This window comes from Erinaceus europaeus, chromosome 23 (genome assembly GCF_950295315.1).
Source record: "Erinaceus europaeus chromosome 23, mEriEur2.1, whole genome shotgun sequence".
Taxonomy (NCBI): Eukaryota; Metazoa; Chordata; class Mammalia; order Eulipotyphla; family Erinaceidae; genus Erinaceus; species Erinaceus europaeus.
The window spans coordinates 2,444,989-2,463,699 of record NC_080184.1 but is presented as its reverse complement, the minus strand read 5'-3'; the positions used below and the strand labels follow the sequence as shown (position 1 = coordinate 2,463,699).

General features: G+C 46.5%; 2 protein-coding genes across 2 annotated transcripts in view; both read left to right on the top strand.

Moving 5' to 3' along the window:
- GPR108 (G protein-coupled receptor 108) overlaps positions 1–1,931 on the top strand; it is a 5,467-nt gene extending 3,536 nt beyond the window's left edge. The window contains exon 3 of the mRNA XM_060182201.1: positions 1,921–1,931. Within this exon, the coding sequence (XP_060038184.1) occupies positions 1,921–1,931 (11 nt within the window). The remainder of the gene's footprint in view (positions 1–1,920) is intronic.
- Positions 1,871–10,966, top strand: CD70 (CD70 molecule). Its single transcript, XM_060181387.1, has 3 exons — positions 1,871–2,460; positions 4,834–4,867; positions 10,399–10,966. Exons 1-3 carry the CDS (start codon positions 2,290–2,292, stop codon positions 10,806–10,808), a joined length of 615 nt encoding a protein of 204 aa, XP_060037370.1. The 5' UTR covers positions 1,871–2,289; the 3' UTR covers positions 10,809–10,966.
- The last annotated feature ends 7,745 nt before the right edge of the window (positions 10,967–18,711 follow it).

Here is an 18,711-nt window from a genome sequence, read left to right as displayed (position 1 = left end):
TGGAGAGAGGAGGGGGAGACAGAGAGGGGGAGAGAAAGACAGACACCTGCAGACCTGCTTCATCGCCTGTGAAGCGACTCCCCTGCAGGTGGGGAGCCGGGGGCTCGAACCGGGATCCTTACGCCGGTCCTTGCGCTTTGCGCCACGTGCGCTTAACCTGCTGCGCTACCACCTGGCCCCTCTTTCTCCCTCATATCACCTCCTTCTTTCTCAGTTTCTGGCTGTCTCTATCCAATAAACAAATAAAGATTTTAAAAAATTAAGACAGAGGGATTCGGGCAGTAGTGCAGTGGGTTAAGTGCATGTGGTGCAGAGGCACAAGGACCGGCGTAAGGATCCCGGTTCGAGCCCCCGGCTCCCCACCTGCAGGGGAGTCGCTTCCCAGGCGGTGAAGCAGGTCTGCAGGTGTCTGTCTTTTTCTCCCCCTCTCTGTCTTCCCCTCCTCTCTCCATTTCTCGTGTCCCTGTCCGACAACGATGACATCAATAATAACTACGACAACAAGGGCAAGGTGGGGGGGAGAGAATACAGATCCAAGAAGGACGACAGAGGACCTAGAGGGGGTTGTATTGTTATATGGAAAACTGGGAAATGTTATGCATGTACAAACTATTGTATTTACTGTTGAGTATAAAACATGAATTCCCCAATAAAGAGATTTTTTTTAAGGGGAGGGCAACAAAAGGGAGAATGAATAAATTTTTTTTTAATTTTTTAATTCGGAGAGAGAGGACCTGACTCAGGTGTGAGCTCAGATGCTGAGGAATGGTTTATGGACTGACCAAGCAAGTGGATGAATGAATAAATGAATGAGTGGATGAGTGGGTAAATCAAACAGTGAGATGGGTGGATGGATGGATGAGTGAATGAGTGAGTGAATCAATGAATGAATGTGTGGAGGGCTGACTGAATGAGTGAATGAGTAGGGAAACTAATGAATAAATGCGAGAGTCAACTGGGGAACAAATACGGATTTGTGGTGAGTCAGTCACAGACTGAAGCCAGAAGAGATGGCTCACCTCATTGGTAGGGTGTGTGCCCTGCCAGGCGGCCCAGGGTTCAAGCCCCAGCACCACCAGGAGGGTCAAAACCGGTGGGGGGCCACTCCGCAGTGCTGTGCTCCCTCTCTCCCCCCAGATACTGACCTGGGATTAACAGAATGGAAACTGAAAAGAATGAGAAAACATTCAACCCCAGAAAAAGGAGGATTGGGGATGAGGAGGGAGGGAGGAGAGGAAGGAGGAAAAGGAGGAGGAGGAGGAGGAGGAGGAGAAAGAGATAAAGAGAGAAAACAAAACAGCTGAGAAGCACTCCAACCCGGGACCAGCCCTCAGTGTGCCCTGAGAGAACCTGCCCCAGAGCTAAGGTCCCCCTGGGAAGCTACAGAAACCAGACAGACAGACATGGGGTGTCAGCCAGGTGCCCTGCATCTATCTATCTCTCTCTCTCTCTCTCTCTCTTCTCTTCTCTTTCTTCCTCCTAGCTCCCTTTCTCCTCTTCCTCTGTCTTTCTCCCTCTACTTCTCTCTCTTTCTCTTTTCTCTATTTCTCTCCCTTTCTCCTCTTTCTCTCTCCCTTTCTCCCTTTCCCTATCTCCTTCTCTTTCTCTGCCTCTCCTCTCTCCCTCCCCCTCTCTGTCCTCTCTCTTTTTCCCTCTCTTTCTCCCCTCACTCCCTTTCCCCCTTTCCCTCTCTCCCTCCGTCTCCTTCTCACTCCCTTTTTTCTCGCTCCCTTTCTCTTCCTCTCTCTCCTAGTTTTCTCTCTTTCTCCCCCTTTCTCCCTGTCTCCCTCTTTCTCTCCCTTTCTGTCCTTTCTCTCTCTCTCTCTCTTTCCTCTCTCTCTCTCTCTTTCTCTCACTTTCTCCCCTCTCTCCCTTTCTCTCTTGCCATCTATCTCTTTTTCTTTCTCTCTCTCCCCCCAGGTGCCAAGTAGCCATCAGTGACACAGGGTGGGACTGGAGTGGGGTCTCAGCTCAGGGCTCCCAGCTGTTCTCTTGAAGGACACACCTCTACTACAAGCAGAGAAAGAAACGAAACGGGCTGGGCTAGCGGGGGAAGGGGTGCTCTGAGGCAGGGTGGGGGCCTCACCAGCCCTCCTGGCCGGGCGTCCTTCAGTGGGGAATCCCCTGCTCTGGGCTCCTCCCGGGCCTGGACATCCCCCTGCAGACTGTGGAGAGAGGCAGGTTGAGGCAGAACCCCCGGGGGCTCCGGGGGGGAGGGCTGGGTTTCCTCCAGCCCCTGCCGGCTGGCTGTCTATCTTTCTCTGTCTGTCGCTGGTCCTGCCGGCTCAGATGCAGCTGCTTCGAAGTGCAGTGGGCACCATGGCGGAGGAGGCCTCCCCTGGCTGCCCCCTGCCCCGCCTGTCCTGGGCTCGGGCCACTGCGTGGGGCCTGGGCCTCTGCATCCTGGTCGCCATCACCATCAGCCTGACCTGCCACCAGCAGCCCCAGGAGGCCCCGGTGGTGAGTGGAGGGGCTAGGACCCCCAACCCAGAGACTGCAGACGGCTGGGGGTGCAGGGGTGCAGGAGTGCGGGACTCCCTGGATGGGGATTTGGCTACAGAATGTGGGTACAACTTCAGGAAGAAAGAGAGAGGGGGAGAGAAGAAAGGACAGAGAGGGACAGAAAAAGAGAGAGTAAAAGATAAAGGCAGAAAGAAGGAGAAAGAGAGGTGGTGAGAGAAACAGACAGAAAAGAGAGAGAGAAGGAGTAAAAGACAGAGTGAAAGAGAAAGAAAAATAAAAAGAGAGCCAGAGAGAGAAACAGAGACACAGAAGGAGAAATAGAGAGGGAGGAAAAGACAGAGAGAAAAAGAGAGAGAAACAGAAAGACAGAAAGAAAGAGACAGAAAGGGAGAGATAGGGACAAAGAAAGAATGAAAGAGCGATAAACAGAGAGACAGAGAAACGGACACTATTTCTATTTCTAGACAGGCACTATTTCTCTCTCTTTAGAGAGAAAAAAGAGATAAAGAGATACAGGAGAAGAAAGACAGAGAGAAAAGAGACAGAGTGACAGAAAAAGAGAGAAAAGTAAATGAGAGACAGAAAGAGAGAAAAGATGAGAGAGAAAGAAGAAAAGAAAAAATCAGAGGTAAGTGAGGGATATGAGTCAGGGGAGAGAAGATGCACCCCCCCCCCCCCCCGTACACATGCAGGTAAACCCCAAGGGATTCCAGCCTGGGAGGATGACTCCAGGGAATTCCATAAAGGCCTGGGGAAAAAAATGACTTTTTTTTAAATCTGTATTTAATAAGACATAGAGAAATTGAGAAGGGAAAGGGAGATAGAGAGGGAGAGAGACAAAGAGACCCTCAGACCTGCTTCACCACTCTTGAAGCACAGGTAGGGGCTGGGTGCTTGAACTCGGGTCCTTGTGCATGGTAATTTGTGTGTAATTTTTTCACCCAGACCTGAAAAAGGACTTTTTTAGGTGACCGCCCCCACCACCACCCCACTTCCATAGAAGGACTTCAAGAAGCTGGGGGTGGGGGGGGGACTTGGGGCAGGGGGCTCTAGAGAGAGGGGGAAACTGAGCATCCTCATCTGGGGAGCCCTGGACATGAACCATGGCATTGATTTGGGGTACAGGAGTGACTGACGAGGGAGGGCTTTTTCAGAGTGCAAGACCTCCCCCCCAGACCCTCCCCCCAGCTGCTGTTAAGTCTTGGAAAGGTCACTGTCTGAATGGTCTGAGCAGGCTCCAACCCCCTTCCTCTTTACAACCATCTACTTACTACAATCCCCTTTCCCCCCCCCAAAAAAAAGGCCAAAGGCGATGTCAAGTATTCCAGTGTGATGAAAGTGGGGGTGGGGGAGGGGGCTCAGCTGGAAGGGCGCATTCCTTACCGCACACAAGGACCAGGGTTCAAGAGCCTCCAGCCAATGCATGAAGGTACCATGTAATGGAGGAAGCTTCAGGAGTGGTGGGGCGGGCCTGTGGTGTTACTTTCTTCTTTTCTGCTCTCCTGATCTGTCTCTCATGGAGAAGAAATAAGAGAGAGAGAAAGAGAGAGAGAAAGATCCAAAAGAAAGAACAAAAAATAGATAGATAGATAGATAGATAGATAGATGATAGGTAGGTAGGTAAATGATTGATAGATAGATAGATAGATAGATAGATAGATAGATAGATAGATAGATAGACAGACAGGTAGATGATAGATAAAACTCTTGGGGGCTGGATGGTGGCACATCTGGTTGAGAGCACGTGTTACAATGTGCAAGGACCCAGCTTCAGAGCCCTCACTCCTGATCTGCAGGCAGGAAGATTCAATAGTGGTGAAGCAGGTCTTCGGGTCTCTCTCTTTCTCTATCTCCCCTTCTCTCTCAATTTCTCTCTGTCCTATCAAATAAAATGGAAAATGGAAAGAAAAGAAAGGTGGGGGGAAATGGCCATCGGGAGTGGTGGATTTGAGTGGTGGCCAGCATTGAGGCCCAGTGATAACCCTGGTGGAGAAGGAAAGAGATATAGAAAGAAAGAAAGAAAGAAAGAAAGAAAGAAAGAAAGAAAGAAAGAAAGAGAGGGAGAGAGAAAAGGAAGGAAGGAAGGAAGGAAGGAAGGAAGGAAGGAAGGAAGGAAGGATGGAAGGAAGGAAGGATGGAAGGAAGGAAGGAAGGAAGGAAGGAGATCTCAATGGGGATGAGAGGTCTCAAATATCCTCCTCCTTCCCCTTCTTCTTCTTTAAGACTGAAAGAGAGAGAGAGAGAGAGGAAGAGAGAGAGAGAGAGAGAAATAGCACCCAACCTAGGTTTTGAACCTAGGTTGAGGACATTGCTGGGACTCAAAATTCTCCGCTAACATTCTGGTCCCTGTTTTGTCTTTTTTTCTTTCAGAAGGACATAGCTGAGCTCCAACTAAATCACACAGGTAAGGTGGGGTGTGTGTGTGTGTGTGTGTGTGTGTGTGTGTGTGTGTGTGAGAGAGAGAGAGAGAGAGACAGAGAGAGAGAAGAAGAGAGAAAGAGAGAGAGAGAAGGAGAGAAAGATAGACACCTGCAGACCTGCTTCACCACTCACAAAGCTTTCCCCCTGTAGGTGGGAAGTGACATGATGGGAGCAGCTCAAACCCAGGTCCTTGAACTTGGTAATATGCCCCCTCTTGCAAATTGTCTCTCATGTTTTAAATATTTATTTATTCCCTTTTGTTGCCCTTGTTGTTTATTTATTCCCTTTTGTTGCCCTTGTTGTTTTTATCGTTGTGGTTATTATTGTTATTTTTATTTATGTCATTCATTGTTGGCTAGGACAGAGAGACATGGAGAGAGGAGGGGAAGACAGAGAGGGGGAGAGAAAGACAGACACCTGCAGACCTGCTTCACCGCCTGGGAAGCGACTCCCCTGCAGGTGGGGAGCCGGGACTCGAACCCGGTCCTGATGCCGGTCCTTGCGCTTCGCACCTCGTGCCCTTAACCTGCTGCACTACCACCCAACTCCCTATTTTTTTTTAAATAACAGATAGAAAGAAAGAGAGAGTCTGGCAGGTGAGGTGCAGGGAACTGAATTCAGGGCCCCATACTCACCACACCACCTCTCTGGACCCAACCAAGCAAACCTCCAGGCTGAAGAAATAGGATCCCTGAACTCAGCTCTGACTTCTCTCTCCTTCCCTCCCTCCCTCCCTCCCTCCCTCTCCCTCTTTTTTCTTCTCTGTCTGCTTCTTAATGACACACAACTGTCATGCAACATGGCTTGAGCATGATGGCTCAGTAGTATGTTCCAGACACAGTCATCCCAGAAAGGCCTGATTTTTAATACCTACCAGGCTGTGTGCTTGTGATTTCTCTCTGGCCTTGACGTCTCTGAATTTTCACTCTCGGACACACATGACTTACAATATTACTCTGTCCGTCACCCCCAGAACTTGCTTGTGTACTCGCTGGGGGTGGCGGGGGGACGGACTCAGTTTACATCAGTGCGACCACGTCATTCACTACTCCGTCTTTATTTTTATTACTATTATGTAGTAGCTTTTTAAAATTTTTTTTTTAACCAGAACACTGTTCAGATCTGGTTTATGGTGGTGCGGGGGATTGAACCTGGGACTTTGGAGCCTCAGGCATGAGAGTCTGTTTGCATGACCATTATGCTATCTACCCTCCGCTATTTTTATTACTATTATTATTTTATTTATTTATTTATTTATTTATTTATTGGATAGAGACAGCCAGAAATTGAGAGGGAAGGGGGTGATGGAGAGGGAAAGGAAAAGAGACGTCTAGGGAGTCGGGCTGTAGCACAGCAGGTTAAGCACAGGTGGCGCAAAGCGCAGGGACCGGCGTAAGGAAAAGAGATATCTGCAGCTTTGTTTCACCACTTTCAAAGTTTTCCCCCTGCTGGTGGGGACTGGGGACTCGAACCCAAGTTCTTGCACATTGTAACATGTACAGTCAACCAGGTGCACCAACACTCAGCCCCATGTCTTTTATCTTTTTTTTAACAAAACATTTTTATTAGTGATTTACTATTGCTTTACAAAATTATGAGACAAGAGGGGTAACAATTCCACCCTGTTCCCACCACCAGAGTTCTGTGACCCCAAAACTGCAGTGGTACTCCCGAGGTTACAAGAGATGGGTTGACTATTATTTCTAGAACCATCTATATTTATATATTGCTGGCACTCATGTGGGGGATAAGCAGAGATAAGCCTTGTTACTGGCCTCTCGTGTTAACTCTAGTGACTAACAACAGAAAAAGGACCATTTTAATCACAAATGATCTAGTTTATTGTCCAGGAGGCAGGGTTTAAGTAGCAGAAGGGAACAAAGGTCATTTTTCACATGAGGCGATAAATGATGGGTTTTGAAGGTCAGAACCTTCATGGCGAAAGTTCTAAGGAGTAAAGAGAATTGTAAGTGGTAAAGGGGAGTTCCGGAGTGATTAGTGGTAAGAGAGAAGCAGACAGAAAAGAGCCTTGAAGGCAGAGAGGAGTTAGACCAAAGTGGAGAAGGAGGTGAAGGAAATAGAAAAAAAAAAAAAAAAAGGGCTTTTTGGTCAAGGCAAAATGGAGTATGTGTGATCACAGCAGGTGAACTACAGTGAACTTTAAGCAGGCAAACCATTTGATTTATAACAAGGAAATGAGCTATATGTTAGGGGGGTGTAGGTTCTTGTAATGCTTGGAGAGACTGACAAGGGGAAACTGAGTCAGGAAAGCTTTTCCCTCCATGCTCAACCCCTGAAAGGGAAAGACTGACAAGAGGGTATCTTTTCAGACCTCCATCTTTATGATGGGAGTTCCCCTATGCTCTTACCATGCTTTCACAATTAACACCACAATATATATTTGCCCATTTTTGCCTATGGTCCTGCCTTCTCTTCCTTTCAAAGTCATGCCTACATCTGTTACTACTTCCGAATGTCCTGGATTTTTTTCTCCTCTTCTCTGTCTGGGTCCTGATGGAACTGGGGTTCAGAGACCTCTGGTCACCTTCACCTAACATTTCTCCCCCTCTGGGAGCATGTTCCAAAATTCTTAATTTTCTCTCTCTCTCTCTCTCTCTCTTTACTAGTTATTTTTCTTTTAGTGATTTAATAATGATCAACAAGATTGTAAGATAACAGGGGTACAATTCCACACAATTCCCACCACCAGAGTTTCCTGTCCCATCCCCTCCATTGGAAGCTTCCCTATTCTTTATCTCTCTGGGGGAGCATGGACCAAAGATCTTTATGGGGTGCAGAAGGTGGGAGGTCTGGTTTCTGTAGTTGCTTTTCCACTGGACATGGGTATTGGCAGCCTGTCTCTCTCTCTCTTTTCTTAGTGGAGCAGGGTCAGGGGAGGTGAGGCTCCAGGACACATTGGTGGGGTCGTCTGCCCCACTCCCTGTTTATGACTAGTACCACGTGTGTGTGTGTGTGTGTGTGTGTGTGTGTGTGTGTGTGTGTGTGTGTGTGTGAATTTGTCTTTGGAAGGGGGGGGTTACTTGGACTTTTTTGAAGATTACACATATATGAAGTCATCTGGTACTTACCTTTCTTTGTCTGACTTATCTTGCAATGGTGAAACCGGGATGATGTCATCAGACCAAGCCTGACTGTCAGAAGTGGGAAAGTTGCTGTCTTTTTAAGACTTTTCAAAAGGAAAAAAAAATTAAGATGAACACTGCTCAGCTCTGACTATTAATGTTACTGAGGATTGAACCTGGGACCTCTCATGGGCAAGTCCTTTGTGCTACTTCCCTGGTAACAGAGAATAGGATGCAAAGATTTATTTATTTATCAGCAGGAACCTGGTTTCTTTCTTTCTTTTAACCAGAGCACTGCTCAGCTCTGGCTGATGACGGGGCAGGGGGCTGAACCTGAGGCTTTGGAGCCTCTTTACAGAAACATGATGCTATCTACTCCCACCAAAAAAAAAAAAAAAAAAAAGTTGGATTTCGGGAGTCGTGCGGTAGCACAGCGGGTTAAGCACAGATGGCGCAAAGCGCAAGGACCGGCATAAGGATCCCGGTTCGAGCCCCCGGCTCCCTACCTGCAGGGGAGTCACTTCCCAGGCGGTGAAGCAGGTCTGCAGGTGTCTGTCTTTCTCTCCCCCTCTCTGTCTTCCCCTCCTCTCTCCATTTCTCTCTGTCCTAGCCAACAACAACAACAATGACTACAACAATAAAACAACAAGGGCAACAAAAAAGGAAATAAATAAAATATTTAACAAAAAAAAAGTTTATTTATTAGTGTGAGAGATACACAAAGATGTACTGAAGGAAAAATGCAAAGTTTTATTGACTGATTGATTATTGATTGATTGATTGATGAGTGAGAGAACCAGAATATCAGCCCACCACACTCGGTGCCAGGGCTCCAAGTCTAAATCTTATGCCTACAAGTCCTGATCTCTCCTCTAAGCTGGACCTCCCCTACCTCATTGTTTTTTTAGTGTTCCTCTAGAGATGACTGTGTGTTTAAAAAAACAGAAGAAGAAGACGTATTGATTGAGATTAAGGAGAGGGCAGGGGTAGGTAGCATCATGATTGTGCAAAGAGACTCTCATGGCTAGGACTCCAAAGTTACAGGTTCAGTCCCCCACACCACCATAAGCCAGAGCTGAGAAGAGCTTAAATAAAAATAAAATAAAAGGTAACAATACAAGGGAAGAAATAAAGAAAGAGAGAGAGAGAGAGAAAGAAAGAGACTGGATAGTGGTGCACACCTGGTTGAGCACACATGTTACAGTGCACAAGGACCCGGTTCAAGCCCCTGGTCCCCACCTGCAGGGGGGAAGCTTCACAAGTGGTGGAGCAGGGCTGCAGGTGTCTCTCTGTCTCTCTCACTCTCTATCTCCTTCCTCCTCTCAATTTCTGGCTGTGTCTATCCAATATATAAGGACTATTTTTTAAAATGTTTTTATTTTAAAAAGGAGACATTAACAAAACCGTAGGGGTACAACTTCACACAATTCCCACCACCGGATCTTCATAACCCATCCCCTCCCCTGATAGCTTTCCTATTCTTTACCCCTCTGTGAGTATGGAATTAAAAAAAAAATGTTTAAAGAAATAAAAAAGAGGGAGGGAGATTAAAGTGGGAGTCAGTAGCTGGGCACACATAGTACTAAGCTCAAAGACTCACACAAAGATCCCAGTACCAGCCCCAATCCCCCACCTGCAGGGAGGGGGTGTCACTTCACAAATAAATAAAGCAGGTCTGCAGGTGTCTCTCTATCTCTCTCCTCCTCTATCTCCCCCTCCTCTCTCAATTTCTCTCTGCCCTGCCTAATAAAATGGAAAACATGGCCTCCAGGAGCAGTGGATTCCTAGTGCAGGCACCAAGCCCCAGCAATAACCCTGGAGACAAAATAATAATTCATTCAGCCACTGAATGAATCTTTGATAAGAGCCTTATCCTTGTGAATTAGTCTCCTTCCAAGAAACTTTCTCCTGAGACCTCCCCACTGCCATGGGACTTTTGCCTTCTTATTTTTTTCCCCAGAGCCCTGCTCAGCTCTGGCTGATGGTGATGCTGGGGGTTGAACCCGGGACCTCAGAGCCTCAGGCAGGAGAGTCTTTTTGCAGTATTTTATTATTATTATTATTATTATTATTATTATTATTATTATTATTTTACTAGAACCCTGCTCAGCTCTGGCTGATGGTGGTGCTGGGGGTTGAACGTGGGACCTCAGAGCCTCAGGCAAGAGAGTCTGTTTGCAGTATTTTATTATTATTATTAATTATTATTATTATTATTATTTTACTAGAACCCTGCTCAGCTCTGGCTGATGGTGGTGCTGGGGGTTGAACCTGGAACCTCAGAGCCTCAAGCAAGAGAGTCTCCTTGCAGAACCATGATACTGTCTACCCCCACCCTTTCGCCTCCTCTGAGACACTTGGTCCCCCACCCACCCTGTCCCCACTGTCCCTGACCCTCCGTCCTTCCTGTCACCCTCTCTTCTGCCTGCAGCACCCCGGAAAGACCCCAGGCTGCACTGGCAGGGGGACCCTGCCTTGGGACGCTCCTTTCTGCACGGGCTTCAGCTGGAGAATGGGCAGCTGCAGGTCAGAAGAGATGGAGTCTACCAGCTGCATATCCAGGTGACACTGGCCAACTGTTCCTCTTCCCCCCGGACTGCCGGAACCCCAGGGGCCACCCTGAATGTGGGGGTCTGCTCCCCGGCCCCCCGGGGCATCAGCCTGCTGCGTCTCCGTTTTGACAACGGCTGCACCGTGGCCTCCCAGCGTCTGGTGCCCTTGACTTTGGGAGACACTCTGTGCACTAACCTCACCCTGTCGCTGCTGCCCTCCCCCAACGCCGATGAGACTTTTTGGGGGGTTCGGTGGGTGTGCCCCTTACCACTGCACCTCCCAGCCTAGTTTCCCTGGGAGAGAGTGAGCTCTCTTTCTCCCTCTCTTCTCTCCCTCAAAATAAAAGGATTTGGTTCCAGATGGAACTTAAGAAGCAAAAAAAAAAAAAAAATGGGGGTAAGGGGGAGACAGCATTATGGTTCTGTAAAGAGACTTTCATGCCTGAGGTTCCAAAGTCCCAAGTACAATCCCCTGCACTACCATCAGCCAGAGCTGAGCAGGACTCTGGTAGAAGAAGGAGAAGGAGAGAAAAGAAACAAAGATGGGGGGGGGGGGGGGGCAGGCAGTGGTGCACCTAATTAAGCACATATTACTACACTCAAGGACTCAGGTTCAAGCCCCAGGTCCCCACCTGCAAGGGGAAAGCTTCAAAAGTGTTGAAGCAGGGCTGTGTTTCTCCTACTTCCTTCTCTGTCTCTCTCTGTCTGTCTCTCTCTTTCTCTCTCTCTTTGCCTCCAGAGTTATCACTGGAGCTCAGTGCCTGCACTACCAACCCACTGCTCCTGTGGCCATTTTTTTCTGGGTTTTGTTTGTTTGTTTGTTTGGGGGTTGTTTTTTTTTTTTTGGATAGGACAGAGAGAAATTGAGAGAGAGGTAGGGATATAGAGAGGAGGAGAGAAAGACAGACACCTGCAGACCTGCTTCACCATTTGTAAAGCGACCTCCCTGCATGTGGGGAGCCAGGGACTTGAACCAGGATCCTTGTGCTTTGTATTATGTGCATTTAACCCTGTGCACCGCCACCCAACCCCCTCCTTTCTCTGTATTATAAACAAAATAGAAAGAAAGGAAAAAGGAGGATGGGAATGGCTGTCAGGAGCAGTGGATTCATAGTGGCAGCTCTGAGTTCCAGTGATAACCCTGGTGGCAAAGAAAGAAAGAAATATTTTTACAAATAACTAAAGACAGAAAATTAATTTTTTTTTTTTTTTTTGCCTACAGGGTTATTTTTGGAGCTTGGTGCCTGACTATGAATCCACTGCTCCTGTGGCCTTTTTTTTTTTTTTTGGGGGGGGGGGCAGAGTAGGACGAAGAGAAATTGAGAGGGGGAGCTAGAGAGGGGGAGAGAAAGATAGACACCTGCAGACCTGCTTCACTGCCTGTGAAGCGACTTCCCTGCAGGTGGGGAGCCGGGGGCTCGAACCTGGATCCTTGTGTGGCTCTTTTAATAAAATAAAAATAAATAAAACTCAGACTGGGTGTAGTGTATTGCACCAAAACAAAGGACTGTGGTGTAGGGGGAAGGCAGATGATGGGGTGGGGGGGAACCAGGGTGGTGGAGAAGGGCCCAAACTGGGGGTCACAGTGTTCTGCAGACACCTGTCACTTTCAGGACATGAGAGATCATAGCCACATGCCAATAGCTGTACTGTAAATCATGACTCCTCCCCCACATAAAATGATAAAAAGAAAGATCTTATTTAGGGACCAGGCAGTAGCACAGCCGGTTGAGCGCACATGCTACCATGTGCAAGGACCCAGGTACAAGCCCCAGGTCCTCACTTATGGGGTGGGGTGGAGGGAGTTTCATAAGCAGAGGAGCTGATTTGCAAGTGTCTCTCTGCCTGGCCACTGAGAGTGGTAGAATAATCATGTAGGCACTGAGCCCCAGCAACAATCCTGGTAGGAAAAAAAAAATGTATTTGTAATTTTATTTTACAAAAAAGAGAGAAGCCAGAGAACTGCTCCAAGGACCCCAGGGGGGAGCTGGAAGCCTCAGGCGGACAAGTTCTGAGTTCCACCCACTGACGTATTTCCTTGGCCTCTTTTCTTTTCTCTCTAAAAATTATTATTATGGTGTTCTGGGAGCTGGTGCAGTGGATAAAGCATCGGACTCTCAAGCGTGAGGTCCTGAGTTCCATCCCCAGCAGCACATGGACCAGAGTGATGTCTGGTTCTTTCTCTCTCTCTCTCTTCTTATCTTTCTCATGAATAAATACATAAAATCTTTTGTGAAAACTATTTTTATGGAAGCAGCTAAAGGAAATGTGTTGAGTGAAATAAGCCAAGAGAAGGAAGAATAATGATGATCTCACTCACTGATGGTCTCTAAGAAACAAAGCCAAGGGGTAGCCAGGGTGATTTCTCAGTGAAATGGGGTCTTATCACAGCAGATTTGGAGGGCTCAGAAGGGAAAAGAGATGAGAGCTAGGAAGGGGTGAGTGGATGGATGGATGATAGATAGATGGATAGATAGATAGATAGATAGATAGATAGATAGATAGATAGATAATGAATAGAAGAAGGAAGGAAGGAATAAAGAAAGAAAGGAAGAAAACAGAAAAGGAACAAGATAGGCTGGTGAGACAGCATATAATTCTGCAAAGACTCTCCTGCCTGAGACTCCAAGCTCCCAGGTTCAACCCCCAGCATCACTATAAGCCAGAGCCAGGTGTTTCTCTCTGTGTCTCTCTCATTAAAAATAAAATTAAAGGGGGGTCGGGCAGTAGCACAGCGGGTTAAGCGCAGGTGACATAAAGCACAAGGAAGAGCATAAAGATCCCGGTTCGAGCCCCCGGCTCCCCACCTGCAGAGGAGTCGCTTCCCAGGCGGTGAAGCAGGTCTGCAGGTGTCTGTCTTTCTCTCCCCCTCTCTGTCTTCTCCTCCTCTCTCCATTTCTCTCTGTCCTATCCAACAATGACGACATCAATAATATCTACAACAACAATAATAACAACAAGGGCAAAAAAAGGGGAAAATAAAATAAATATTAAAAAATAAATATAAAAAGAAAAATCACTCTCACTTTAGCTGAATCCGAATCTCTCATTTTCTTGGAGCCTTTCTCCTGCTTCAAGAAAAAAAATATTTAATGATGAGAGTGGAGGCCAAGGAGGTGGGAATAGTACTAAGCACAGAGCTCTCTGGCATATCCAATAAGACCACCATCCTAGCAACAAATGCTGGAGAGGTTGTGAGGTCAAAGGAACCTTCCTGCACTGCTGGTGGGAATGTCAGTGGGTCCAACCTCTGTGGAGAACAGTCTGGAGAACTCTCAGAAGGCTAGAAATGGACCTACCCTATGACCCTGCAATTCCTCTCCTGGGGATAGATCCTAAGGAACCCAACACATCCATGCAAAAAGATCTGTGTATACCCATGTTTATAGCAGCACAATTTGTAATAGCCAAAACCTGGGAGCAACCCAGATGTCCAACAACAGAGGAGTGGCTGGGCAAGTTGTGGTCTAGATATACAATGGAATACTACTCAGCTGTTAAAAATGGTGACTTCACCATTTTCTTTTTTTTTAATTATTTCTTTATTGGGGAATTAATGTTTTACATTCAACAGTAAATACAATAGTTTGTACACGCATAACATTCCCCGGTTTCCCACTTAACAATACCACCCCCACTATGTCATTTATCATCCTTCATGGGCCTGTCTTCTCCCCATTTTCTGTCCATCTTGGATGGAGCTTGAAGGAATCATGTGAAGTGAGATCAGCCAGAAAGAGAAGGATGAAGATGGGGTGATCTCACTCACAGGCAGAAGTTGAAAAAATAAGATCAGAAGGGAAAACACTGAGCAGACCTTGGACTGAGTTTGGTAGAGGGAGCGGGGAGGGCTCAGGTCCTGGAACATGATGACAGAGGACCTAGTGGGGGTTGAACTGTAATGTGGAAAACTAGGAAATTTTATGCATATACAAACTGTTTTATTTACTATAGAATGTAAAACATTGATCCCCCAATAAAGAAAAAAGATAATAAAAAAAGGCCTCTCTCCTCCCCCACTGCTTCCTTCTCCAGGCAATTCAAGGATTTCTTTGCTTCCTCCTCATCTTTTAACCAATCCTTCTTTCATTCCCTTTGATTTTTAAAAATTTTTTAAATATGTATTTACTTATTTATTCCCTTTTGTTGCCCCTTGTTGATTTTTATTGTTGTGGTAATTATTGTTGTTGTTACTGATGTCATTGTTGTTGCATAGGACAGAGAGAGATACAGAGAGGAGGGAAGACAGAAAGGGGGAGAGAAAGACAGACACCTGCAGACCTGCTTCACCGCCTGGGAAGCGATCCCCCCAAGGTGGGGAGCCGGGGGCTGGAACTGGGACCCTTCCGCTGGTCCTTGTGCTTTGCGCCACCTGCGCGTAACCCGCTGCGCCACCGCCCGACTCCCTCCCTCTGCTTTTTTTTGTCAAACTCCTTCCAATACACAAAGTCCAATCAAGTCTAAGGTTTTTTTCTTTTTTACCAGATCCCTGATCAGCTCTGGCTGATGGTGGTGCAGGGGATTGAACATGGGACTTTGGAGCCTCAGGCTGGAGAGTCTTTTTGCAGAACCATGATGCTATCTACCCCCCACCCCGAGTTCTCCTCCTTCAATGGGGCAGAGAGAGAGGTGCCGGGATATAGCTCACCTGGTAGAGTAAGTGAACACATTCCTTCTCTGCCTCCTCTTTCTTATTCTTCTTCTTATTATTATTATTATTGTTGTTATTATTATTATTAGTTATTTAATAATGATCGACAAGATTGTAGAATAAGAGAGGTACAATTCCATATAATTCCCACCACCAGAACTTCGAATCCCATCCTCTCCCCTGACAGCTTTCCTATTCTTTATCCCTCTGGGAGCATGGACCCAGGGTCATTGTGGGTTGCAGAAGGTGGAAGGTCTGGCTTCTGTAACTGCTTCCCCACTGAACATGGGCGTTGACAGGTGGATCCATACTCCCAGCCTGTCTCTCTCTTTCCCTAGTGGGGCAGGGCTCTGGGGAGGTGGGGTTCCAGGACACATTGGTGGGGTTGTCTGTCCAGGGAAGTCCAGTTGGCATCATGGTAGCATCTGGAACCTGGTAGCTGAAAAAGAGTTAAGATATAATTCAAACAAATTGTTGGTTAATCATGAACCTAAAAGCAAGAATATAGCAGATGAAGATTTGGGAGTCTCCATTTTGGAAAAAGCTCATAGGTCTATTTCAAAGGGCCCATGGCTTTACTAGTTTTTGCCTGAGTCTGACAGCTAACCTGTAAGTGGACCCAAATATTCTCTGGGGAGATGGTATCATAATTGGCTCATGCTTTTTTTTATTTAAATCTGATGTTCTTCTTGCTCTGTTGCCCCTTGCGTCATCCAATCATTATTTCAAGAGGCTGAGGCCAGCAAGAAGGGGAAAGGAAGTGGGATCCCTTTGCAAAGCAATTCCTGTAAGTAAATGAAGTCACCCCCTCCATCCATCCTGCCCTCCTCTCCCCACACACACAACAGAGCTTCCCCAAACAGTTAGTTCTTTGGTGGCAGAGATCCACCCTCACAAATGACACTCTTTAAGATTTAAAGTCCCAGGGGCATTCGGGGGTGGTGGCGGTGGTGGTGGTGCACATAGCTGGGTACACCTGTCACCATGAGCAAGAACCTGGGTTCATTAACTGGTTCATTATCTTTCTTTCTATCATCTATCTATATACCTACTTACCTACCTATCTATCTATCTGTCCCTCTGCCACTCAATCTCAATTTCTCTCTATTCTAGCAAATAAAATAAGGGGAGAAAGGTCACTGGTAGTGGTGGACTTTATCATGCAGCACTGAGCCCCAATGTTAACTAACCCTGGTGGTATAAATAAATAAGTAAATAAATAAGGTCTAGATCCACCTGCCAATGTCCTTGGCCAGTAGAGAAGCAGTTACAGAAGCCAGACCTCCCAGTTTCTGAACCCCCAAAAGAAGCTGGGTCCATACTCCCAAAGGGGGAGAAATGTTGGGGAAAAGATAACCAGAGGGCTCTGAACCCCAATCCTGATTTCATCAGGATCCTGAGAGAGAAGAGGAAAAAAGGGAGGACACTCAGAAGTAGTAACTGGTGTAGGTGAGACTTAGAAAGAAGAGAAGGTAAGACCATAGAGGAAATGGGCAAATAGATATAACAACAATAATAACTACAACAATAAAAAAAACAACACGGGCAACAAAAGGGAAAATAAATAAATATTTTTTAAATTACTTTAATTTTATGTTTAATATTGATTTACAAAATGATGAGATAACAGGATAATAAAAATCTTCATATTATCTTTATTTATTGGATAAAGACAGCCAAAAGTTGAAAGGGGGAGACAGGAAGATAGACAGAAAAACACCTGCAGCCCTGTTCCACTGCTCGTGAAGCCTTCCCCATGCAGGGATATGGGATGATCCCACTCATCCACAGAAATTGAAAAACAAGATTGGGTTATGGGTAGATAGCATCATGGTTCTGCAAAAGAGACTCTCCTGCCTGAGGTTCCAAGGTTCAACCCCTGACACTACCATAAGGCAGAACTGATCCGTGCTCTGGGGAAAAAAAAGGCGGAGACTGAGCAGAATTTGGACTGGAGCTGGTGTCTTGCACCAAAGTCAAAAACTCGGGGGGGTGGGGGGGGGGTTTCAGGTCCTGGATCATGATGACAGAGGAGGATCTAGTTGGGGGGGGGGGTGAATTGTTATGTGGAAAACTGAGAAATGTTATGCATGTACAAACTATTTCATTTTTACTGTTGAGTATAAACCATTAATCCTCCGATAAAGAAATCAAAGAAATATTTTACAAAAAAAGGAAAGAATTAATTAAGACCTGTGTGTAGGATGTGGGGACGGAAAGCATTCTTGCAGAGACTATCAGAAGGAAGGAAATCTTGCTAGACTGAGGCCCCATTTTGTTGGCGTTGAGGCCAGCACCTGCCTTTTGCAGACACACTTTCTGTCTTTACAAACCCAAGGCAGAGACAGGGACAAGGTTGGTCTGAACACAGCTCCTACCTCCATTCTGCTCAGATGCACCATTGTGTGACTGTGTTCAGTCATCCTTGGTGTGTCTCGTTTTATCTTCCGGGTATGAGATCAATTCTAATTCTGGTGGTGGGGGTGGGGGTGGGGATTTAGCACCAACAATACAATCTTGGAATGGAGGTTGGGGCAGAGACACACACACAGACAGACACAGAGACACACACAGACACAGAGACATACAGAGAGACACACAGACACAGAGATGTACAGACACACACACACTGACACACACTCACATAGACTTATCATGCAGGAAATGAGTTTTACCATAACTTTCTGCTAAGTACTAATGATTGGGTGGAACAGACATTTTTTCTCTGTTTTCCCAGAGTCCTTGTGCAGCTCTAGTTTATGGTGGTGTGGGTGGGTGACTGAACCTGGGACAAAACAGACCTTTATAATGAAAGTAAAAACCACACAGTGACGCATTATTATCTGCCAGCCTCTGTCCCAAGCTTACTCCTCAGTGGCACACAGTAAGCTGAGACTTGTGGCCCGGTGGTGGCGCACCTGGTTGAGCTTACATGTTACAGTGCACAAGGACCTGGGTTTGAGGCCCTGGTCCCCATCTGCAGGGGGAGAGCTTCCTGAGTCGAGAAACAGGGCTGCAGGGGTCTCTCTGTCTTTCTCCCTCTCTATTTCCCTCTCCCTTCTCAATTTCTCTCTGTCTCTACCCACTAACAAATATATAAGAATACAATTTTAAAAAGACTTAAATTTTTTTTCACCCAGTGTAATAACACTCCTCACTCTCACTCCATGAGAAACTGACTTTATTTTTTTGCCCAAGACTATTTTTTTAACCCTAACCCCTCTTATCCTATGGTTTAGTCAATGTTTCATTTCTTATAAATAAAACAATGTATTTATTTATAAAATGAAAACACTTCCTTATGGGCAAGGACCGGCATAAGGATCCTGGTTGGAGCCCCCGGCTCCCCACCTGCAGGGGGTGGGGGGGGAGCTGCATGAGCCATGAGGCAGGTCTGCAGATGTCTCTGTGTCTCTCTCCTTTTCTGTCTCCTGCTTCCCTCTCAACTGTTCTCCTTCCTATCAGATAAAATATAAATAAAAACATAATGAGTAGAAAAGAAAAAATGGCCACCGGGAGTAGTGAATTCATGAATTCATGG